The sequence below is a fragment of the Bufo bufo genome, chromosome 2 (assembly GCF_905171765.1).
Source record: "Bufo bufo chromosome 2, aBufBuf1.1, whole genome shotgun sequence".
NCBI lineage: Eukaryota > Metazoa > Chordata > Amphibia > Anura > Bufonidae > Bufo > Bufo bufo.
In genome coordinates, this window is record NC_053390.1 from 785,114,065 (window position 1) to 785,139,293 (window position 25,229).

The following is a 25,229-nucleotide window of genomic DNA, read 5'->3' on the forward strand; positions in this document are numbered from 1 at the left end:
GGATACTGAAGCGCAAGAAAAATAATTTTTGAAAGGGGTCCCACATGCTGTAAAAAAATAAAAAAAATAAAAAGGAACTTCTACTCGCCTAACCGATCCCCAGCTGCTATAGTTGTGACGCAGTCAGTAATTAGGATTTGGGCGGAGTTAGAGGCGTGGCCTAGTATAGAAAAAACAGTTGTGTTGCGCGCCGCACATATTGTCCCTCTTTGCGATTTTTAAAAGTTGGGAGGTATGCTCTATTAAGAGGGGGATCTCATTTGGGATTTGTATTTTATATGGGGTCTGGTCTGTGTATTATTTTGGGGGGGTCTGATTTGATCTACACGTTCATTTTGGAATCTGATGAAGGGTGTCATATGCTCTGTTTGCAAGTCAACGGTTGCCGATTTGGTGTGTGTCCTATATAAATTGGGGCGGGGGACAAAAAAAAAAATTTGGGTGGCAAACTCAGTATGCCACTTTTTAGTGAATGTGTCCAATAATGAGTAATTGTTACCATGGCACATCAGATAACGTCACATCATATGCAAACAATAATATACAATAACCAATTAATAAAAATAAAATATTCTCGTCCAAAAAGCTGAAGAACTTTTCCATCTTAACTTAAAAAGAAATGTTGATTAGAGCTGATTAGAAAGTGGCAATAATACGATCTGCTAATCAAGGCGGGATGGGGGGGGGGCTGTATAAATGATCCGTTCTATGCAACAAAACATCTGCCATCATTTCTAAGTAAATTTATGCGAAAAATTCATCAGTAAAGCGAACAAAAAACAGATGCACTGCTTTATAACTGTAATAGATTACCATACGAGCATAGAAATGAAATTAGAAAGCACTGATCAGATTGGATTTTGGAGACTTCCCCAAGTGCCATTCATTTCAATGTAGTGCGAGACCACCCACCTCTCTGCTGAGAACGGGGAAGCGTTCACCCTCCCCCTTCAAGGAATGTCAACCAGACATGGTGAGAAATCCTTGTGCCGTTTCTGCTGTAAGCTCCTGACTTCTGTATCTGGGCAGGAAGTAGCTGTCTGAAAAGTTACCGTATTAGCTCTAATGGAGCTTTTTATGTCACCCGGTCACTGATGAAGTCTTCAGCCTCTTTAAGCTCATCCTAGTAGTCAATCATATATGATCATTGTGTAAGGGTTGCTTTCCGTTCTGTCAAATTCCCAGCAAGAATAGCATAGTTGACAGCACTATATTTGCTGTATAAAATAAAAAATAAAACACACGGAAAGCTCCTGGATCCCATGACTAGATCAGCTTCAGACAAGATCAGTCCGTGAAACGCTGTCCATGTGATGGTCGCATTTCCCAGACCAACCGTGGCTCATTGCAATCTATGCTGCTGCGACCGTCCCATCATACAGTGGACCTGCGGTCAAGCCTGGAACTCACAGCACCACCGATTTCTATCATGCAGCGAGTTCTGCCCAAAATGAAATGAGCCACGATCGGACCGAGAAACATGTCCGTCACATGGACAGTGTTTCATGGACTGAACTCGCCCATCTGAATTCTTTCAGATTTGCCGTATAGAAGCCGCGAAGGAGGCGTGAACATTGACCTGACCTGATATCAGTTCACAAATTATTAGGGGTCTGACATAGACCGAAACGGTCGCCCTGATTTATAACCTGTAGGATTAAAATCTGTGAAAGCTGAAGGAAAGGAAGTAGCTAGCTTCTTCTCCTAGATGGATTGCAATAGATTTTGTCAAGGTGTGACTCGCCAGAAAATGTAGTATTACATGCAATGGACATCAATGTAATTTGTGGACAGAGTCCACCATTCTGGTTCACGGGGACGGGGGGAGGTCCTGAGTAGGGAGCTCCCCTTTAAGGCTTCTATATACCCTAATAAGGCATATGGACAGGAGCTGCCTTTAAAGGGCATCTGTCAGCAGTTTCATACCTATGACACTGGCTGACCTGTTACATGTGCTCTTGGTAGCTGAAGGCATCTGTGTTGGTCCCATGTTCATATGTGTCCGCATTACTGAGAGAAATCAAGTTTTATTATGTGTAAATGAGCCTCTAGGAGCAACGGGGGCGTTACCATTACACCTAAAAGGCTCAGCTCTCTCTGCACTTGTCACGCCCTCTCCACTTTGATTGACTTTAGGAGAAGTCAGAACCAGGTGTGATGACGTTTACACCGCCTGGCCCAATTAGAGTGCAGAGGACGCAGCAGTTGCAGAGAGAGAAGAGCCTCTAGGTGTAATGGTAACGCCCCCGTTGCTCCTTGAGTCTCATTTGCATATAATAAAAACATAATTTTTCTCAGCAATGAGGACACATATGAACATGGCACCAACACAGATGCCTTCAGCTGCCAAGAGCACATGTAACAGGTCAGCCGGTGTCATAGGGACAAAACTGCTGACAGATGCCCAGTCTGTTCCCAGCAAGGGATCTTGTTAACCCATTTTTACCAGAGGTGTTCAAACTTCTGCACACGACTGTGTAACTTCTATGCTATGTTTGGGGGGGAAATCCCGCACTAAAATTAAACAATAAAATACTTGACATAGAACTTTAAGCGCGTGGGGAGAGCGAGGATGTGCTCGGCATTATAATTCGACGCGCTGAACTGTTCCACCAAATTGTTTTTCAAGGCTGAATAGAAATCCTTGAGACAGACGAGAACTCATAACAAGACTGCGCCTCCGGTCAGGAGGAAGACCTGTGCCGTCCAAATCATCCCCGAAGTCCACTGCACGTCAATATATTCCTGCTGCGCTGTCTGGCGGCAATGAAGTGTTATACAATATCCCACTATACTCTCTATATCAATTCCTCCGCTTGCTGTCATTCGGCAGAAGCCTTCATTGTGTGCTCCTCGGGGATAAAAATCTGTCCCGATTATGTGATAGGCGCACGGGACTGTAACCGTAACCGCACCTGTGTGTCCATCACATGACCAGGACAGATTGGCTCCATTTGAATAACAGCAAGCAGAGATCTTAAAGTGCAAGGAATAAGGCCTGTATTACACCAATAGAGTATCTGACAGATTTTCTGACCAATCATTGGTCAGATGGCCATTTACACACACACAGATCTTTTGCTATACACCCCAACTGGTCCGAGTGGACGGATAATCTGTCGGAGTAACACAGGCCTTAATACACAAAGTACCAGGGAGGAACGGATTACCTTTATCTGCTGACAACGGAGGGTCCTTTTAAAGCATTCTTAAGAGCTTCATAAAATTTCTTGATTTTTATTTTTGGGTGACAGCAAGCACAGATCTTAAAATAAAGTGCAAGGAATCGATACAGAAAGTATACTGGAAAACTAATACTTTTTAATAACCTTTATCTTCTGTAAAATATATTGTCCTTTAAAGCATTTGGGGTAAATTTAAGAACTCTGTAAATTCCTTGATTATTTTTAGTGAAAAAAAAATATATATATATATATAATATTATTAAATATATAAATAAAAATATTTAGAGTTAATTTTTTTAAAATTATATATTATACATATAATTTGATATATTTTGTACATTTTTGTGTACAGACCATTTTCCTACTGTATGGAGAAACATTTCATTAATGTAGAGGGTGCATAGCTGGATTGTCACCCATGGGATACCACCAGCGCCCATTGACTTGTAGCAGGGAGTAGTGTCTGGGCTATTCTTACAGGGGAACTGGTTCTACATTAAGAGGATCTTGCCAGGATCTGATGAACCAAGCCCAATTATAGTAATAATTAGTGTAATTTATTATGGAAAGCAGCAGAAATGTGTAATATATATATATATATATATATATATATATATATATACACACACACACACATATAATAAAGCTTTTTTATAATAGGGAGATCAGCGTTAGACCACATATGGTGCCGCCGCTCATCTCAAAGGGGCCGGCATATTAAATGCGCTCCCATATAGCAGATTATCGGCAGGTACAGTACTATATACTGGATTATATTAGGACATATCCGGTTACAAACACTGACCGCAGTTTTTTGGATACCGTAATTCATCTATAATCTACCGCAGAGAGATCGGCAACTTTGGGCGCTCCAGCTGCTGTGAAACTACAACTCCCAGCATGCAAACATGCTTGGCTGTTCTTCTAACTCCCATAGAAGTGAACGGAGCACGCTGGGAGTTGTAGTTTCAGAACAGCTGGAGTGCCGGAGGTTGCCGATCCCTGACTACCATCATTAGGTTGTAGTCTACCTTAGGGCACCCAAACAATTGGCAGTGGTCAGTCGGAGCCCATAGCATTTTTTTTTATGGGTCAGGTCCCTAGAACTATTTGGAGGGGGGGTCATTCACAATACAAGTGCGGCACCTATTACGGAGACTCATAAAATCACCTGAACTGAAGAGAGGCATAAACCCAGAACCTCCTGCATTAACCACGTAGTTGCCAGGCATTTATTGAGTGAACCCGAGGGCGAGGAGAACACAGCTGTAGAGACAACATGACTGGCGAACAACAGAGGACTATGCGGAGTAGTGTCTGACAACCAGCCTGCCCTCACACGCAGAGGATTGCGCTGGAGGCGATGGAGACCGAGGACAAGGTGTCTCCATGGCATTAATAACCCGACTTTCTCAGTAAACTAAAAGACAGCAACCGAGCAAAGACACGTAAAAGAACCCGTTCCAACTTGTACAGGCTGCAAACACAGGCGAGGACGAGGAGTGCTCCATCGCCTAGCACCCCGTGACAGATGCGCTCAGCACTTCTGACAAAACTGGTCAGGATAAGGCAGATGTAGCAGAGCAGAGTTTGTCGCCACGTTATAATGAATTACCAGTGGTTTCACACAGGGCAAGAAAGTTCATTCTCTTATAGAAGTAGAAATGGGTCTTACCTCCATCTGAGACTGTGGCGGCCTGCGGAGAAGAAGAGAGAGACATGAGTGTGTGCGAAACCGCATTACAGTACCGAAAAATTTAAATGCATTATACTACAGGGAAAAAAAATAGAAAAAAATAAAATAAAATTGTAATAAAATACAGAATTGAAAATGGTGAATATCCGTCAAGTCGGGACTGCAGGCTATATGGTGCTACAGTTCTAGCTCAGCACATCCATCTGAACTGCAGCTCTGCTCCACCCTCCTGCCAGGAGCAACCGAGCGACAAACTCCTCCTCGGATAATCAGAATTTCAGTCAGTTGATAGAGGAAAAAAAAAAAAAAATATAGAAAAAATTATGCTGCTTTCGCATAAAAACACTAATCAGGGACGAGATAAAAATACTCCCCGGATCATTTGCATAAGCGGATATTCTGTAGAGGGAGCGGTCGTACGCCAGAATACAAAGTAAACCCAACTTTACTGGAAGGGAAAAAACACATATCGCCCAATGCACCGTGGATAGGTCGAGCAGACCCTCACATGTGCGCTGCAATGTCGCACTGCTTTATTTATCGCCTACGTTTTCTTCTCCAGTCACACTCAAAGCTGCTTATTTCGAGAACGTAATGCATTGTAGGAGTTCAGGTAACAGATGACAATTAGAGGGGATTTCCAGGTCGTCTATATTAATGGACTACCCTCCTGATAGGTCATCAATATGTGATTGGTTGGGGTCTGACGCCCGACACCCCTGTTCAGCTGTATGAAGAGGCTGCGATGCTCCAGTGAGTGCCTCAGCCTCCTTGCAGCGTACCAAGCACAGCGCCAGCCATTGTATAGTGGCTCTGCTTGGTATTGCAGCTCAGGTCCATTCACTTCAATGGGACTGAGCTGTGGCGCTTAACGGAGCACCACGGCCTCTTCAAACAGCTGATCGGTGTGGGTGCCAATCAAATATTGATGATCTGTCCTGAGGATAGTCCATCAACATAGGAGACCTGGAAACCCCCCCTTTAAGGGCTCATGCACACAGCCATATCACAGATCGGCTTTGCACAGATACATCCCTGGGGCACAGTACTCTACGTCAGGCATGCTCAAACTGCGGCCCTCCAGCTGTTGCAAAACTACAACTCCCAGCATGCCCGAACAGCCTACAGCAGGGCATTGTGGGAGTTGCAGTTTTACAACAGCTGGAGGGCCGCAGGTTGAGGATGCCTGCTCTATAAATGCTGGTAGGCCAAGAAAAGGGATGATATAGCACCACATGGAGGCCCTATGGATCCCTAATACGGACCTGTAGCGAGCCTGTGTGCCGTCATACAGGGTCTGTGATTCAAACAAGCCGTGTGCGTGGCGTAGTTTCGGCCCGCATCCGTTCCACGTTTTTTTGTAGATCGGATGCAGACCCTTTCATTTCAACGGGGCTGCAAAAGATGCAGATATCACACCATGCGCTGTCCGCATTCGCACGTCCATAACGCCGCCCCGCAGAAAACAAAAAACAAAAAAAAAACAACTTTCATTTGGCGGAAAAGAATAGGCATTTCTAAGAAAGGACAGGAAGTGCTGATCCACAAAATAGGGAACGCAAATGGCTGGTATCTGTGTTTTGCGGATCCGCAATTTGCAGACCACAAAAAGGATACAGCCCTGTGAATGCCCCCTAAGGCACGTGACGAATAGGGTTGAACGAAGCGCGCTTCGGATTGTATATCCAAAAGTTGCTTCATTCAAAAGTTCGTAAAGCATTCAAATGTATGGGCTTCGCGGAGCTGAAATTTATTAAGTCCCAAGTCTCGCGAGACTTCGGTGAAGAACTTCGGTATTACAACTTGAAAACTATTTTAAAACAGCGATCTGAAGTAGACTGAAGTAGATAGGCTGAAGTCAACTTCGGATTGCAGTTTTAAAATGGTTTTCAAACTGTAGAATCGAATGGCGAGACTTCGTACTTAAAGGGGTTATCCCATCTTAGACAATGGGGGGGAATATCGCTAGGATAGCCTCTGGGACCTGCACCTACAAAGAGAATGGAGCTGGGGAGAGTTGTGGCTGGAGGACCCCGGGTTTCCCGGGGCCCGTCCACCACCAGGCGCAGCTCCCCCGCCTCTGGCAGTGGCTTATCTCCCCAAGAACAATATGGATGGGACAGCTGAAATCCAACATGCCCAATCCTCATCTCCCCTTACACTGGAGAAGCGTCAGGAGGACCCCATACACATGGTGAGCTGGGCCTGCCGAAATCAGCTAGCATTTATCTGACGTGGATGACCATGTATAAGCTTCTATACTGGCAAAGACTGGACCCTTCCAGTATCATCCTGACCTCCCACAACGTCACTGGCCATCAACAATGGAGACCGGTGGCCATTCAGCCGGGCGATCAAAGGTAGTTTTCCCACTACTTGAGATTAATTATCTGATCAATATAATTGGAGGAGTGATTATCCAGGACTATATATAATTAATGGCACCAGTCCATCACATGCAGAGGCATTCTCTTCTAGAAATATAAAAATGAATGCGCCATAGAAGTGGCACACGGAGCACCTACGGGTCCTTACTTTATCCCTAAAAGGTCCGTGCACACGGTTCTGCATGTTTCACGTAAATATAGTGAAGTCGCCCATGCCAGCGCATAGGCTGTTTACCCAAGAATATTCCCAGCTGATATCACTTCAGGAAATTACATTAAAAAAGGTCAAGGCCAACTAATAAGAATATGATGGTGATTAATTATAATAGTTACACGATTATCAGGCAACAAGACAAACTCAGCGACATGACACCCGGATGCGGTGTGTTGTGCAAAGCCAGGTACTCAGAAGGGCTCCACCTTCTCTGAAGAGTATGGACATTTTGAAATATTGACGTGTTCCTCTGAGGAGCATGGATCGCTGGTGGCCACAAGACCTTACCGCATCGGCCAAAGTCTGGCTTCATAGTCATAGGTAGGCCAACATTGAAAAGGACGCAGCACTCGCACAAGTGCCGTGGTCCCTTCTAACAGCTGGTCGGACCTCCATGGATCTGATATTGATGACCTATTCTGAAAAGAGGTCATCAATATCCGTAAAGTGGACAAACCCTTTAAAGTCCACACTGCAGACAGAGGAGATCTGCCAGACTCTCATCCACTCTGCTGCTAAATGTAAGTTTGGCTGTGTGCAATTCTGCCACGTGTGAAACTACCCTCTTGTACCCAACAAAATGTTGTGTACAAGACACTTAAGAAGGTCTATTAATTGAAGAAACTATTTACATTCCTTCAAGGCTGCTCCAAGGATTTCAAGGCTGATTAGGAGGTTGTATAACTTGGAAGGTAAACATCTTGAGGAAAACATCTGCTCCTTATCCCAAGAGGTACAAACAACATGCAGTGCACTGATGACCAGGGATTGTCCAGGTCCCAAGAGTTTGAGTGTCCTCACAAATGTTGGTTCCCATAATTGTTCTGATCCTGGGCCAGTGTAAAAGGGTCTTAATGGGAATGTGTCATCAGAAAATGACCTATTAAAGACGTTTAGGTGGTTACTTTTAATTTTCTTTACTTTTTAACAAAAAAAAGTCAGACGTTTTCACACTGGCCACTAAGCTACAGATCAGTTCTTAACAGTCATCTCATTATCATTACAGGCAGATTAGAATGACAGATGTCAACTCTATATAGATTACACAGGATCCATCACTCACAAGAGGTGATATCACAGCTTATCTACTCCCTCCTGATCTCTGCACAGGTCACAGAGAGCGTCTAGAAAACGTCCCCATAGAAGTCCATAAGGTCCCCTCCATCTATTGTATCCATGGTGGCTGCTGTAAAGAATCTTTGAATGCTGTTAAAGGGGTTTTCTAAATTTGGCGGGGGTCAAACACCCAGCACCCCTGTCGATCAGCTGGTTGAAGAGAAGGCTATGCTCTGTGCGAGCGGAGCCCTCCCTTCATTGTTTACCTGCTCGCTGTTGACACTGCAGCAGTGAGCAGGTGCAACTACATGCCCCTGTCCCATTCATTTCTATGGGGCCGCTTGTTCCTATACAAGTGTATAGGAATGACGACGGGCAGGTAAACAATGAAGGCTGAGATGGCACGGAACGCGGCCTTGTCTTCAACTAGCTGATCAGCGGGGGTGCCAGGTGTCGGACCAACGCCGATCTGATACAGATGACCTATCTTGAGGATAGGTCATCAATAAAAATATCTCAGAAACCCCCTTTAAGAACAGATCAGATTCATAAAATAAAATAAAAAAAGACTAGTAAAAATGGATGTTTGTCGCCATCTGGTTTTAATGAGCAGGAAAAAAAAAAAAAAAAAACATTTTACTTAAAGCGGACCATACATTTAAGATATCTGCTGACGAAAACATGCTGGACCGGCACACCATCTAAAGTGTATGGTGGCCTACCGACTTCCCCCTTGATGGCATATACTGCAGGAGATTACGATCAGGCAGGTTGGATTTCAATTGCTCGATCCTTTTTGGGGAGATAAGTCACTACTAGATGAATCCGGCAGGGGCTTCCTCCTCCTCTTTCTAATGAGAACACCTGCTTAGTTGGCCGGGTCATGCAGTCGTCTATATGAGGGGGGGGGATCGGGAGCGAGAGCTGTCAGAAGAACGAGTTGTATTGCCTTTATAGGAAGGACCTGAGCCCTTGCAGTAGCATGGCAGTGAAGTTCAGTAGACTGCATCTACAGGGGGAATTAAGAAGAAGAGACTGTATTATCAGCTGCCAGAGGTGGAAGGAAGCTGATTTTGCACAGAGGTCACCCTTGGCAGTACAGATTAGCAGCACCAAGTGGGGGGGGGAATTCACAGAAGAAAAAAAATAATTTATTCTATAAATACTGGAAATTACTTTAAAACCAGTATTAACATTTCAGGACTTTTGGTAGGAAAATGATACACGAGATAACCCACTTTAAAAACTGAACACCTACAGTGCAGCTTCCCTTATAAATCAAGATGGTAACTAGATCAGAGGCCAGAGACAATTCCTCTGGCCTCACATACAGAGACTGAGGCAGAAGCAGTGCAGCGGACTGTCTGGAGGTACTGTAACTCAGCTGTCGGACTGGTGTTTTAGATCATTGCTGGGATTTCCTGCTGTGATAGAGTCACAGGTAACACGCCTGGTGAGAAATTATTAATATGCATGTAAAGAAATAGTGCTACACCCTTCCTCAGTTGCAGGCACCTCAGGACCAACATTTTAACTCTATATATTCCATAGCTGGAGCAATAGATACTAGTCTTTGTTACTTCAGTGATAGCTACTAAAAAGGTACATAATCCTTTTTAGAATATGTTTTACCTTTAAGTTGGACTCGGTGTTTGGTAGTGTGAAGGAATGAGTGATCGTCCTGTTTGCTCATGCCTACATAGTCCCGGGGCCGGATTAATTGTGCAATATTCTAACTTTCAGACGCATGATTCACAGCTTACAGTAGTATACTAACAAAAAACACAACCTGTACATGCTCGTGACTCAGAGAAATGTATAAACTGTTGGAGGCCTGGCACAAAACTGGCATCTATCCACCATCCTGCTGGAGGGTCACGGCTGAGAAGAGGTAGAAAGGCAGAGGTGTCGCTATGGTGGAGTACAGAACTAGTGGTCGCAACCAACCCCTCAAATCTATGAGAAGAGGGAGGGGGGCATTGCTGGCAGAATGTGCCTAAATTCAGAAAGAACCCACAATGTGTGGAGACAGCCTTACCATGCAGAAAGCTAGGTGACAACCCTGTGGAAACTAATGCCGACCCCATATTTTAGTTTTACCCCGCTCTCAAAGACATATTGTGCATATATTTGACAACCTCAGCGCTCCTTTCTTGACCCCATGACCCGTGTGATCTGTCTTCTAGTAAGAATTCAATAGACAGGCCTCCATTATGGAAATCATCAGCTTCTCACAGGGTGGACGTGATTAATGATGCACTTTGGATAAATGACAAGGCCGAGAAGCCACCAGCATTTATCATTTGCCCCATTCCCTAGGCATGTTGAGCCATTTGTCACCTCAGGTGTGACTACTCCTTCCTACACATGCTAACCCCAGCAATACTATAACGGCAGTTCTTGGCACTCTCAGATGGTCGTAGGCCCACTTACAACCATTTGGCCATTTTTAGAAGGCATTTGCTGGCTTTAATGGATGGGGAACCAAATGACTGTTGCCTGCTGATGTAATTACTTGTGCATGAGCTTCTCCTGTGTTTTATGTAGGGTCATCAACTGAGACAGGAAGCTCAACGCTACAAGCAGCTGGTGGAGCAACCAAAAGCCAAAGTCAAATGGAAGGCATATGTAATATACTGGTCAACAGAAAGATGATGTCAAGATCAAAAGACGTGGTAAAGAAGACCTATCACCATAAACAGGGCCTTGGAAACCACAGTGGCTGCATCTAGACGTGGTGTTTGGCAAGATCAGTGCTGCCGTGCTTGGCCTTACCCCAGTCAGCCAAGATACTCAATTACCGGGGAATTCTTGAGAGAAACTTATTAAAGGGTTATACCAGCTTATGAATAGAGTGGCAGCATATACCTGACCACGGCTCCATTCAAGCCCCTCTTTGTCACAGTCATCTGGCTTGGTTGGTCCCATCAGAATCCCATCCCCTGGTCTTGCACAGGAGACCCTACATCTGTCCATGCATACTCCAATATTCTGCACATGTAAATCCATGTCCCCATACCGTGAAGGGGATTGCTGCCCGTAAATGCAGCTCTCATCTCCACTGACGAGAAGGCAATTATCAGGATGGAATGGTCTCTTCCAGATAATTGCCTGCCGCAGTCGGTGAATGGAAATGTTGAAGATTCACCACAGGAGGGAGATCATGGACTTCCATCATAGTCCATCAGTACGTTGTCTACGCACCATTGTAGCAAATACAGGTACTAAAGATTGTACAAGCTGGTTGATCATCGATAAAACATAGCAATTAGATCACTGGTAATTATAGGGTTGACGTGCGTTACAATAGGATCTAACATGCTTCTCAAGGTTCATACAAGTTCCAGTTTAGGATGGAAAATTCCATTTACCAATTTGCGGACAAGTTCTAGCTCTTGCTGGAAGGTCTTGGGCAGCAGTTGTGCCATATGCAATTACATAAAACTATAAAGGATCTACATACAATACGTAAATCAAGGTTCAACTAGTACGATAGGTCAACAGTTGCATAGACTGCCATTCTCCTCCTTATAATTGAGGCTATTGGCCTTGTTGTGACCACTACCACCATCCTGGACAACTTAGAAGGACACGCATGGATTAAAATGTGCTGCCACATTAGAGCCGAGTGCAAGCGGTAGGGCACAATGCCACATGAAGCTGTGTCCCATGAGTGTGGAGGCATACTTCCAAACATATGGAGTCTGAAGTAGTATGCTTCAACTCTTTCTGGTTTCTTCTGACCACAAAAAACCTCTGCATGCCTCCACATGAAATTGGAGGTATACAGAGGTGTAATAAAGAGCTCATACGGACATCCCCATTCACCCCCCACATACAAAAACCAATGACACAGTCGCCCCTTCACCTTATCGATAAGGTCAAAAGTTTGTTTTCTCCAAATTCCTTTCTTCAATCGCGGCATGTTAGACTATAGCTTCTCCAGGGTACGGCCATAACGAAGAGGGAGGAAGGACGAGCGTGTTCGCTGCCTCTACATGCCATGGAATCTGCTAAACTGCTCGATTACTCACCGCTTTGGCAAGTGGGAATTGTAAACCTTCCCGTCTGGGGAGGACGGCCGTTCCCCCGAGATGTGTGTATACAGGCAGGAACGTCAAGCGTGAGCAGATCATAATTGGATGACACAAATATACGTTCACAGGTGGCCGACAGCAGAACAAACATGTACAACCACCCAATTCAGGGCCCACATTTGGGTAAAGCTTCTAGAAGGAATAATAAATGAACGGCACATAATAGGTTATAAGAACAGATGTTCCAGAACTGTTATTACATGGGTAATGCAAGTAGTTACCTAAAACGGATGTGTCAGGAGATGGAAGAGGTCTCACAGGCCTCTACCCTTCATCCGGAAACGGACAATCCATCCAACCTTTAAAGGGGTCGTCCAACTTATATTTTATATTTAAAAAAACCCTAGAATGGCATTTTAAAGAAAACCTAAATAAGTGATCCTCCCCTCCAATCTCATTGCATGGCTTCACTGATCCCCCACAGGGCTCCACCTTCTGGTTCCTCTCAACACACAGGAGCACAAATACAATATAAAGTTCTGATAACTTCTAACCATAGACATAACACCCCCAGTCACCCAAACCACAATACACTTAATCCATGGTCCGGCCTCCTCAATGTCATTCTGGAAGAGGACTCCACGTGTAGGATTGTTCCTCCAGTACCCTAGAGTCATTCATTGTGTTGGAGCATTGTGCTAATTAAAAAGGGCAACATAACCCCATGCTGATTCCACCAAAACAAGACAAAAACAAACCAGCACAGCACACACACAACTATTAGCATAGGCAAACATTCATGGACTTAGAAAGTGTGGATAATCATTGTAAGGAGATGCGGTCAGTGTACGGGCAGACACATTCTACAGGACCAGAGGAATGTCCCATCTTATCAAATGGCTTTGATGTCCACCAATACAGCAAATGCGTAATGCACAATTTAGGTAAACCACCTGTGAAGCCCAGTAGTCTACAATATCGTCGGGGCAGACGGACCAAATACCTGGTGAATTAGGCATTGGTGCGGTAATCTGTTGTTATCTATGGGGACCGAAGCACGTTCAGGGTTTTTGAAGCCAAAAATCACCGGAGGAGAGAAAGTATTAAAGAGGACCTGTCCCATCTCCTGACATGCTGGTTTTAATAGCTTCATGCATTCCCCAAGTAATAACAATTCTGGAGCATCTATTCTTACGGCTCTATGTTGTGCCGTTCCTTTATTGTTTGCACTATACGTTATGAATGAATTGCTAGCAGTCTGCAGTAAGGGTACAGAGGGGCGGTAACCAGTTGGGGGTGTGTCCCTGCACAGACTCCCCCTATCCAATCAGTGCTGCCATTTTCAGACTGTGCAGGTACACACCCCCAACTTGTTACCGCCCCTCTGTACCCTTAGGCTAGGTCTACACAACGACATTTGTCGCACGACATTTTGTTGCACTAATGTCGCGCGACAATTTTTATAATGGCAGGTCTATGGTGTCGCACTGCAACATGCTGCGACTAAGACGTAACAGTCGCAGAAAATCCATTCGAGATGGATTTTTTGCGACTGTTGCGTCGCAGTAGCAGCATGTTGCAGTGCGACACCATAGACTGCCATTATAAAAATTGTCGCGCGACACTGCGCCCTATCTGTCGCGCGATAAATGTCGTCGTGTAGACCTAGCCTTACTGCAGACTGCTAGCAATTCAGTCACAATGTATAGTGCAAACAATAAAGGAACGGCACAACATAGAGCCATAAGAATAGATGCTCCAGAATTGTTATTATATGGGGAATGCATGGAGATATTAAAACACGATTGTCAGGAGAGGGGACAGGTCCTCTTTAAGGGCAGATACAACTGCTCCACTATTTCAATCCACTCCTGGTTTTGCATTAAAAAAATTTTTGGAAAAACATGTGTCAGCACCCTAAGGGCTCAAGCACACGAATGTGCCGCCCATCCCGTACATTGGGGACTGCAAATTGCACGTGGCTGGCGCAGGCAGATGCAGAGCCATTTAACTTGAATGGGTCCGTGATCCGTCCGAAATGCCACAGAAACACTCCATAGTGCTTCCGTGTCCCTCCGCTCCATGCCTCTGCACTGTATCTCTCAGATCGCGGACCCATTCAAGTGAACGGGTCTGCATCCGTGATACAGAGCGCACACAACTGGTGCCCGGTATATTGCCGACCAGCTGTTTGTGGGTCGCAATACGGACATCGGCCAACAATGGTCGTGTGCATGAGCCCTAAGGGTCCTTTCACACGTAGTGACAGAGCACGCAATGATCGCTCCTCATTCCCGTTCAGCGCGCACACTTGTTCAGCTGATCTTAGAAATCTCATCGAATTAGAATAGACCGCTGCTGTAATATGACAGCTCATTGGGTAGGCAAATACCTACAAGACACGCAAGGCCATTGGGGGAGGGGGGTATAGTTGCAAAACTCCCTTTTTGATGATTTTTTTTCTGCAATTTTTTAAATTCTGCCAAACGTGGAGGTGATTGGGTTGACAACTTCCAGCCACCAGATATCTGCTGTGGCCGGTGCAAGCCCTGGTACAATACACATATATACAGCGCGGAATGTAAAGTCTAGTACTGAATTGCCCGCTAATTATCTAATTAACAAATCCCTCGTCTTCCTGTCAGAGACTTTACAGGACACATGACCTCTGCATCCACGTGATCTCACAAGTTATCTGCTCTTCATGCCTCAGCATTTACCCAGCGGTAGAAAAATAACATTTTATGACTAAATAGTCTAAAGGCGGATTTACACCGCATAATAGACGGTCAATTATCCTGACAGTCATCTGCTCGTTCAGTGGAGGAGACTGCACATTTACATGCAGCGATCACCTCTACAGTATGAGGAAAAGTGGTCAATATACCGATCCCTCGTCCCCATATAGCTGCATTGTTTCTGGGCAGCAGATCGCTGTTTAGATCTACTGCCCAGAAACGATGATTGACGTGCCAGCGTTTCGCTCGTTCATCGGCAGCACATTTAGTCGGGCAGATTGTCGGGAACGAGCGTTCAGAGGAACGTTAGTTCCAGATATTCTGCACATGTAAATACATGTCCCCATACAGTGGAGGGGATTGCTTCTCGTAAATGCAGCTCTCATCTCCATTGACAAGCAGGCAATTATCAGGAAGGAATGGTCTCTTCCCGATAATTGCCTGCCTCAGTCGGTGCATGGAAATGCACCTTCAGTGTTCTCTAGATATTGGCTAATGGCAGAGATTTTACATAAGAGGTGGGGAAGGTAAATGGGTTGTCCGGGTTTAATATATTGATGGACCAATCCTCAGAATAGGCCATCAACATCCAAATCGAGGGAGGTCCAACTCCCAGCACACTGCCGATCACCGGCATGGAGAGAATGCAGCACTCCTGGGGATAGGTCATCAAAATGAGAAACCAGACAACTCCTTTAAGGCTGTGTTCACATCTCCGTTTTGGAGATCTGGCTTCCTGATCCGGTGGAAATTCCAGCTAAAACCCAGTATTTATGCCAGAAATCTACCTCATTGCAGTCAATGGGGATCCAGCGGTGAAGTAGAGGATCCGACAGGCTGATCTCTGTCGAAAAGCCTGCAGGATCTTCAAACGGAGGTATGAACGAAGCCCAAGTTGTGTTTAATGTCCATGGCTATAATTGGGACCCCAGTGTACCCCCATGTGTCTCGGACTTTATTGGCTCTCTTTTCTTAGTCCGGGAGCCCAGGAAGCGGCTGCGAGGCAGTAGTATGTCATGTGGAGCTGCAAAACTGCAGCAGTTTGCCATGGTTTCTCAGGAAACACAAGGGAAGCACATACAAAAAAATATATATAATAAAAACGCAATTGCGGCAATTCAGGCCAACTGCTGTGGACTAGCAGCACCACGTGGCACACTACTCCCCTTGCAGCAGCTGCATGGAAACCAAGCCAAATGGATTAAACCACATCAAAAACCACTAAGGTCCCCTGCACATGAACGCATTTGCGGATCCGCAATACACGGGTGCCGTTCCGTGGGCATTACGGATGCGGACCCATTCACTTGAATGGGTCTGCAAATCCGGAAATGCGGAACGGAACCCTACGGAGTGCTTCCATGGGGTTTTGTCCCGTACTTCCGTTCAGCAAAAAGATAGAACATGTCCTATCTTTTTGCTGAACGGCCGGATCGCGGACCCATTAAAGTGAATGGGTCCGCGATCCGCTGCGGCTGCCCCCACGACCACGGGGTGCACATGTTCGTGTGCAGGGGGCCTAAGGCTAACTGCACACAATGCGGATTACGGGAAGTTTTGCCACAAGGATTTTAGTGTTGAAAAACTACAACGTAATACAGTACCCGCAAATGAATTAAAGATTTGCCAAATCGCACGCACAGTTTGCGTATTTTTTACGTACGGATATTGACCTGCCGTGTGGAATTTTTAAAATCCACAGCATGTCAGTTTTTTTGTGCGATTTCCCCAAACAATTCAATGGGGTTGTTAACATAAGCAGAAAAGCCACAACAAAAACGGCTTTTTGCTCTGGCCTTAGTTGTCCCCCCTGCGCTGCCGTGGCAAGTGCCTAGTCATAAATTAGGCGCATTTACGGCAGTCTGTGTATCCGTCTAAAAAACTACGTCGGCCCCTTGCCTGAGACGCCCCTGCTCCACCTCCCTCCTGCCCATCTGTCCTACTTGGCCTAATGACGCCCGGGTGGCCAAACATTGTCGCATGGGCATTAAAAGTCATAAAAATGCAGATTTTTGTGCACTTTTTATATTTTTGAATAATGGGTGCAGGTAAGCTAAGGGTATATGCACATGTATGTGGAAACTCCGCAGTGTAATACAGTACAAGCCAAGTAGGTGAGATTTTCAAATTCTTACGCACACAGAGCGGAAATTTTACCGCTCCATTTGTGAGGTCATAACCCGAAGTCCCAGTAAAAAAGTGAATGGGTCAGTGGGTGTCCGTGTTGATCGGTCACAGGGGTATAGCTGTGCCCACAGCCCCACTCATACATTTTGCAGGAAGCTTTTATGGAGGGGCCCCGGGTTGTGCAGCAGGACGATGTTCACACACAGCTGTAGTACAGCTCGATGCAGTTTTCTCATAACTCCCCCCCTTCTTTGGTTTTCAGGCTAATTCATTAAACTGTATAAAATGAAAAAGTTCTACAATGCTCTGCTAGACGTTGCGTTTTAAATTCCTCCCCATTTTCAAGACCTCCGTTTGCTGTCTAGAAGCGCATCAGTGTAAGGCCTATTGCACACGACCGTATGGCTTTTTCAGTGTTTTGCGGTCCGTTTTTCACGGTTCCGTTTCGCTTTTCCGTATGGCATATACAGTATACAGTAATTATATAGATAAAATTGGGCTGGGCATAACATTTTCAATAGATGGTTCAGGAAAAAACGGAACGGAAACAGAAGACATACGGATGCATTTCCGTATGTGTTCCGTTTTTTTTTTTGCGGACCCATTGACTTGAATGGAGCCACAGACCGTGATTTGTGGCCAAATATAGGACATGTTCTATGTTAAAACGAAACGGAAATACGGAAACTAAATGCATACGGAGTACATTCTGGGTTTTTTTTGCGGACCGTATACGGAACGCAAAAAACGGCCAGTAAACGGGAAAAAAAAAATACGGCCGTGAGGCCTAAGACAGTGCTCTGCGAGATGAACATCCTGGACTTCAGACCGACACATTGTAGCGAGGTTTGTGCAGCGACAGGTTCAGCTCATAAGAGCATTGTCTCTTCCCCCACTCAGAGCAGGACTAGGTATATAGAGGCTTATTGCATCGGATGGTCACTAGGGTTTCCATTCACTGACAGCAAACACGTCTACCCAAAAAAATGGCGAGGAACTGAAATGCAGATTTTGGCGAGTATGCCACACGTCCCACTGCTTTCTATGTGCCACATTTTCCTGCTTTCCCCCCCCATGAGTGGATCTGCAGTATTCAAACTGTGAAAAGTGATGGATTTCACGACACAAACATCAGATTTTTCCGCCGTGTGTTTACGCCACACTTTATCTGTTTAGGTGGGAAAAATATATGAAAAAAACTGCACCGAACTGTCCTGTGTGACCAAGGCTTTAGGCCACACACAAGATAACCGTCGCCGAATGCTCGCTCGATCCTCCCATATAACTGTCGGGGGACAGTCGGACGCCCCATACACAGTCAGCTGAACCCCCTGAAATTGGCGGCCGGCTTTACCCCACTCGCTGTATCGGCAACATACACCTACATTCACACATGGCATCGAGACGGCTTTTATAGTTCAGAAACCCTAAGGCAGGGATGGCCGACCTGCAGCTCTCCAGCTGTTGTAAAACTACAACTCCCATCATGCCCTGCTGTAGGCAGTCTTTGCATGCTGGGAGTTGTAGTTGGAGAGCCGCAGGTTGGCCACCCCTGCCCCAAGGGTATATTCACACCTAGCAGTTGAGGTGCAATTAAAACCACATTTGTTTTGGCGCCGTTTTTACGGGCGACGCACATTCATTTTATAGGATATGCCACCAATGTCATACCCGCGGGTCTGGGACCCACACTTCTCTCTAGAACAGGACCCCCAAAGTGAACTTAAGCACCCAACCCAAGTGTGGCCACCCCCTCCTTTCACTTCTATGGGGGTTCCGAAAATAGCCGTGTGCATGCGTGGTGTGCTCGTGTTTAATTTGTGGGTCCCGTTCTAGAGATAGGCGAGGGTCCCAGAGGTGGAGAAGATCAAGACTTCAATAGGATTCTTCTGTACAAGCTGCGTAGCAAAACTGCGGCAATATACAGTAAAACCGCATGCGGTTTTGCTATAGTTTTTTTTATGCGTTTTTTTACAAAAACACCCAGAGTAAATACACCCCAACATGTCACACCTGTAAGAACTGCAATGCATATCCGCTCAGGGGTGGGCAACCTGCGGCACTCCAGCTGTTGTGAAACTACAATTCCCAGCATGCTCCATTTATTTCTATGAGAGTTCTGAGAAGAGCATGCTTGGAGTTGTAGTTTCACAACATCTGGAGTGCCGTAGGTTACCCACCCCCTGTGCCCAACCCATTTTCTGTAACCTCCCGAATGTGAAAACGTTACCTTCACATCTTCTCCCCCCTTAGGAAAAGGAATCTTGTTTCTCCAAGTCATCTTCATGAGACAAGCGATTCGGAGATCAGTCATAACGGGGGAGGGGGATCAGAGGTTACACCACCAGTACCGTCCCAGTATCAGCCCCTTCAAGGACCGCGCGGCCAGATGTCATGGACCCCAGGCTAAAGAAGAAGGCCCTGGAGGGAAGGACGACGTGGTGGCCTCAGCAGCGGTCGGCGTGTGCCTACAGGTTCCTGTGACTGAGTGAACACCTGGGATTCTCCATATATAAGTAGCCCGGGCCAGTCATGGGGACGGCATGCCAAGTGACACAACGTGAGCACCGAGTCATGTCACATACAACATGTTCTGTCAGACGGTACATCCGAAGCAGAACGAACACACTCGCCAACATACAAGTCTGACCCATCCGTGCTCACAGGGCAATGTCCTATTGTACTCATGTGGACATGATGTCCTAGGCCAGAAGAGCTTACAATCAACTTCTGGAACAGTGGGTTCATCTGTGGTGTAACTACAACTCCCAGCATGTTCAAGAGCCTGTGGCTAACCCCTCAATTCTACGGAGATGACAGAGAAGCCAATCTCTGTCCTCAGCAGTAGGGGCCCCTGATCTCCTGATCAGTGGGGGGTTCCAGCCGTCAGGCCCCCAGCGATCATACAGCTATCCTGTGGTTAGGTGATAAAGGATGTCAGTAGGCCAACCCCTTTAAAAAGGGGTTTTCTGAGATATTTTAACTGATGACTTCTCCTCTGGATAGGTCATCAGATCTGATCAACAGGGGTCCGACACCTGGGACCTCCGCCAATCAGCTGCTTGAAGGCATCGGTGCTCGCAGTAGCGCCGCAGCCATCTCTCATCTCTCCAAACAGCGCCGTACACAGTATAGTGGCTGTGCTTGGTACTGCAGCTCAGCCCAATTCACTTCTATGGTCATGTGACTGATGAACGCGACGTCACATGGTCTAGGGAAAGCTGTGAGAAGGCCCCGATGCCTTCTCTAACAGCTGATCGGTGGGGATCCCAGGTTGGACGACTGATGACCTATCAGGTCATCAGTTAAAATATTTCGGAAAACCCCTTTAAAAAGTTATAGAACTTCATGTTTGAACCCTTTTTAAAGATCCCTGCTTACTGTCAGTGAACGGACAGATTTTTCTTCATATCCAGGCACTGAAAACCAGTACCAATCTCAGACTTCCAGTCTACACAATAAGAAGCAGACAAACCTGAGGATGAGCCTGCGATAAAGAGCCGACAAGTACTTACCTGGCAGATCCAGCAGCACCGTCTCCCCGATTCTCTCTGCCAGACTCTTATTAATACGGCTGCAGCCAATCACTGGCCTTTTCGGTGTGTCTGAGGCCAGCGATTGGCTACAGAGGTCATGTGCTGTCGATGTGATGCCACCGCTGCACCCAGGAGAACTGGAGCAGCAGTTCTGGATCAGCCAAGTACTTAGCAGTTCTTTATCGAAGGCTGATCCTCAGGGTTGTCCATCTATTAGGACTGCCAGTTCCTATGTTTTTTGCCAAGATAAGCGGCGCCAGAGGTGTAGACAAGAAGAAAATGCAGAGTCCGGCACGTTGCAAGACCCCTTTTTAGCGAATTTTTAAATGCCCGTCGCGGGTCCAGTAGGGGGACGGGACTTTTTGCCCCGTCAAATTTACTAACATATACACCTGGAAATAAGCGTAAAACAGGAGCGAAATCTACTCCAGTCAGGGGCTGGCGCCGTTCTCACTCCAGGGGCACGGACTGCCAGGTGCGCCCAAATCATGACTAGGACTGCACCTCATTATAAATTAGGCGTTTCCTCCATCAGCGCAGGGGCTATCAAACACCGGCATAAAAAGCCGGCCTTGGATAAATGACCCCCTATAAGGGTACATGCACACGTTGAAAAAACGCAGTGTTACACAGCACCAGCAAAGCGGATGAGATTTACCAAACCTCATGTACACTTTGCGTATTTTTTCAGCGCAGAAATTGACCAGCCAGGTGGATTATGAAATCTGACGCATGTCAATAGTTTCTATGGAGTTCTAGTGCAGATTTCACCCTTTGCTATACAAAAGGGGGTCATTTATTAAGGGACTTTTTTTCAACTGGCCTTGGGAAAGTATTTAGCCGCAAGGCCGCTTTCAGTAGTCGGGCGACATGGGTGCGGAGTGGGGGCAAATATATTAACATATAGGGTACATGCACACGTTCAGGATTCATGTGCGGAGAATGCGCACTGAAATCCAAAGGCGTTTGCAGGAAAATCCGTGCGGTCAATCCGCATCAATTGATACGGATTTTACTAAGTGGATGAAGAAAATCCTGATCGTGTGCATTTAGAACACCTAGAAAAAGGCGTAAATGTTGGTGAAAAACTTTTTTTTTTTTTTTTTGCCAGATGCAAGTACTGCCAGAGATGCACTTAATTTATGACGGGTCATAAATTAGACAAATCTTACAGCCGTGAGGAAAGGGGGGGGGGGGTCCTAGAAAAACTGGTCTTAGTAAATGTACCATAAAAGGGTGAAATCAGGACAAACCTGCAACAAAATCCACAAGTAACACGGATTTGGTGCGGAAACACAGAGAAAGCTGCTCAAAAATCAAATGATATAAATATAAATAATATATAAACGTTTTTCAGACCAAAAACAATTTGTGACGTCACATCACACGCGCTTTATGGAGAGCGCCAGATTCTGTACACGAAAAAAAATCCAAAAAGTCAAGGACAACAGTTTCGCTGCACAACCAGCGACAGGTATACAAAATATACACTAAACAGGAAGAAAAGCAAAAAGTTGCAGGAAAAAAAAAAAAGGAAAAGTTGTGTAAATCACTGCCTGCTGGTCTTCAATTAGCTCCGTGACATACCAGGTTGCATAGCCTTGGATGATTTGGCAAGCACTGGAGAAGCTAAGGGGTTAACCCTGGCAGCCCCTCTCCTCTGTAGGTCAGTCCTGGCCCTTCATAGGGTCCTGTATGTCCTGACACAGCCCCATGCTGCTCCTGCACCAACACCGACTGCAACTTGCTAATTAACGAGCATTTAAGAGACAGACGATTTAATTACACGTCTACGCACAGATGTGGCCCCGGCATTTTTAACAAAAGCTGCATTTTGTTCCTCCCAAGGAACCCCCCACCCCCCCTCATTTATAAAAACACACCACTAGCCCTCTACCCCCCATGCCTCTTCACTGTACCCAAAAGCACAAAGTTTGAGTCTGGGTGGTAAAAAAGTTTCTTGTGAACTTGGACAAATGTAGCAGAGCTGAGTTTGTCATGGGTCATTTATTTTTTATTTTTTAGCATGCATTTCCAAATACCAATGACAATTTCAGCACCGCTAGGTCAGCACCCTGGGTAATAGGGCTGAGAATAAAAGGATTCCTTGAAGGAGTAAGGTCAGGCACCAGACAATGAGAAGTGGGGGGGCATCCTGTGCCTTGGGGCCACTCACCGACAACTGGCTGGTGTTTAGGGGGTCCTCAATTCCCAGTAGGTCCTCAATAAAGGTCTCTTTCATGGTGGTAGGAACAGCCCCCCTTTCTACGCTGCTGCTGCAGATGATGAAGTTGCTACATCAGTTCAGTTCTGTGAAATGCAGCCTGGCTCAGTGAGCACCTCTCTCCCCCCCCTTCCTATCTCCGCCCATGTTAAACACTCCGGCCTTCCCCCCTTACAGAACAGGACAATTGCTGAGCCTCAGTGACAGCCATTCATGGGATCCTCTTTTCAACAAAAAAAAAAAAAAACCCAAGGTGCGGCCTTTGTTCTGATATTTTTAACCATTGTGCTAAAATTCCGCCCCCTTCCATACATTGACTTCCAGAGCAGGGCTGAGATTAGCGGAGGGGGCGGTGTAATAAGGACGCTCATCATCATCGCCATCATCTCCCTCGTCATTACCTTTCTAGTATTACATCAAACAAGCAGTAAAAGTAGAAACCTAAATTTGGACCTCGCCGCTCCACCTTCCCGATTAAGAAAATGAGGACCTGCCTGCAATTTGTAGGACTCAGGCCGGGGGTGTTCATGTGTCACTAAATTATATCCGAAATGGTGAAAAGTGCTTCTTTCATTAGTGCGGTTTTACATGCGGCAGTCATGAGGTCACGCAGAGCCGTGTTTGTCATCATTTTGTCCTATCACTGGAAAGAATCGGAACTCCAAAGACATACTGATAGGGACCTTAGATTGTGAGCCCCATTGGGGACAGTTGGACGCTAATGTCTGTAAAAGCGCTGCGGAAAATAGTGGCGCTATATAAGTGCGCAAAATAAATTAAAAAAAGCAAATAACCCCCACCCCCATTCAACAACCCTCCATAGTCCCTAATAAGATAAATAGGAAGGGAGGTCTCACGAGGACATACGGACATCACAGACGGAGGTCGCCCGCTCCGTAACCCACTCCGAGTCAGAGTAGGGGCCCCGTACAGAGGGTAGCTATGACAGGCCCTCAGATGGTGGCTGCTGCAAGGCTGGAATCACACATGCAGTTTTTGGAGACAAAGCCAGAAGCAGATTCAAAGATTGATGTTTACACGGTAGATTATCCACGCAGATTTTAGCGCGTTCTCCCCATGATCAGTGCACAATCCACATTCTATTGTTTTTAATGGGAAATCCATGCTGGAGACCATAGAGAGCATTTTTTTTTTTTCCTTTCTGTGCATGAATGGATAATCCGCATTGCGTACAAAAGAAACAACATTTTCATTTTCGGAGCAGATTTCATATGGAAAATTTCCACTGAAATCAATCGGACGCCTAAAAACTGCACCAGAATCCGCGCCAAAAACAGCTTCAAAGAGAAAACTTTGATGGAGGTGCCACAACTACATTTTCAGCACCCTAAGGGTCCATTCACACGTCTGTAGTGTATTTCGGATCCGCAAAATACACCCGGCTGACGGCACCCCCCCATAGAACTGCCTATTCTTGTCCGCAATTGCGGACAAGAATAGGACATGTTCTATTTTTTTCCGGAGCCGCGGCCCGGAAGTTCGGGGCCGCGCTCCGGAAATGCGGATGCAGAGAGCATATAGTGTACTTTCGGCATCTCTTCCCGCCCCATAGAGAATAAACGGGCCCGCACCCGTTCCCGATATTGCGGAACGGATGCGGACCCATTTGCGGACGTGTGAATGGACCCTAAGGACGCCTGCGCACGTTGCAGAATACACACGTTTTTTCTGTGCAGATAAAGCGCAGTGTAGTACAGTACCAGCAAAGTGAGATTAAACAAGTCTTGTGTACACTTTGTGGATTTTTTTCCTTGCGGAAACTGCTCTGCCGCGTGGATTTCCAAATCCGCAGCATGTCAGTTATGTTGGCGGTTTTAGGGCTCCTGAACACAACTGTATGTATTTTGCGGTCCACAAAACACAGATCCGCAAGAAAAACGGATGACATTCTTGCGGATCCATTGTAACAAAGCCTGTACTTGTCTGCAAAACTATTAGGACTTTTTTTTTGGCGGAATGGATTTGTGGACATACGGAATATGGAATGCACATGGAGTCATTTACGTTT

At 45.9% G+C, this 25,229-nt stretch overlaps 1 protein-coding gene across 3 annotated transcripts in view; it reads right to left on the bottom strand.

The window, feature by feature from the left end:
- Nucleotides 1-25,229, bottom strand: part of RGS12 (regulator of G protein signaling 12) — a 146,193-nt gene that overhangs the window by 55,080 nt on the left and 65,884 nt on the right. The window contains exons 1-2 of one of the 3 annotated variants that reach the window (XM_040419173.1): nucleotides 23,153-23,273; nucleotides 4,861-4,882 (exon numbers count right to left, since the gene is read on the bottom strand). In XM_040419173.1, coding sequence (XP_040275107.1) covers nucleotides 4,861-4,882; nucleotides 23,153-23,218 — 88 coding nt within the window. In that variant the 5' untranslated portion in view covers nucleotides 23,219-23,273. Of the gene's footprint in view, nucleotides 1-4,860; nucleotides 4,883-12,406; nucleotides 12,608-23,152; nucleotides 23,274-25,229 lie in introns of those variants that run through there. The other 2 variants (XM_040419174.1, XM_040419172.1) reach the window with 2 other exon arrangements.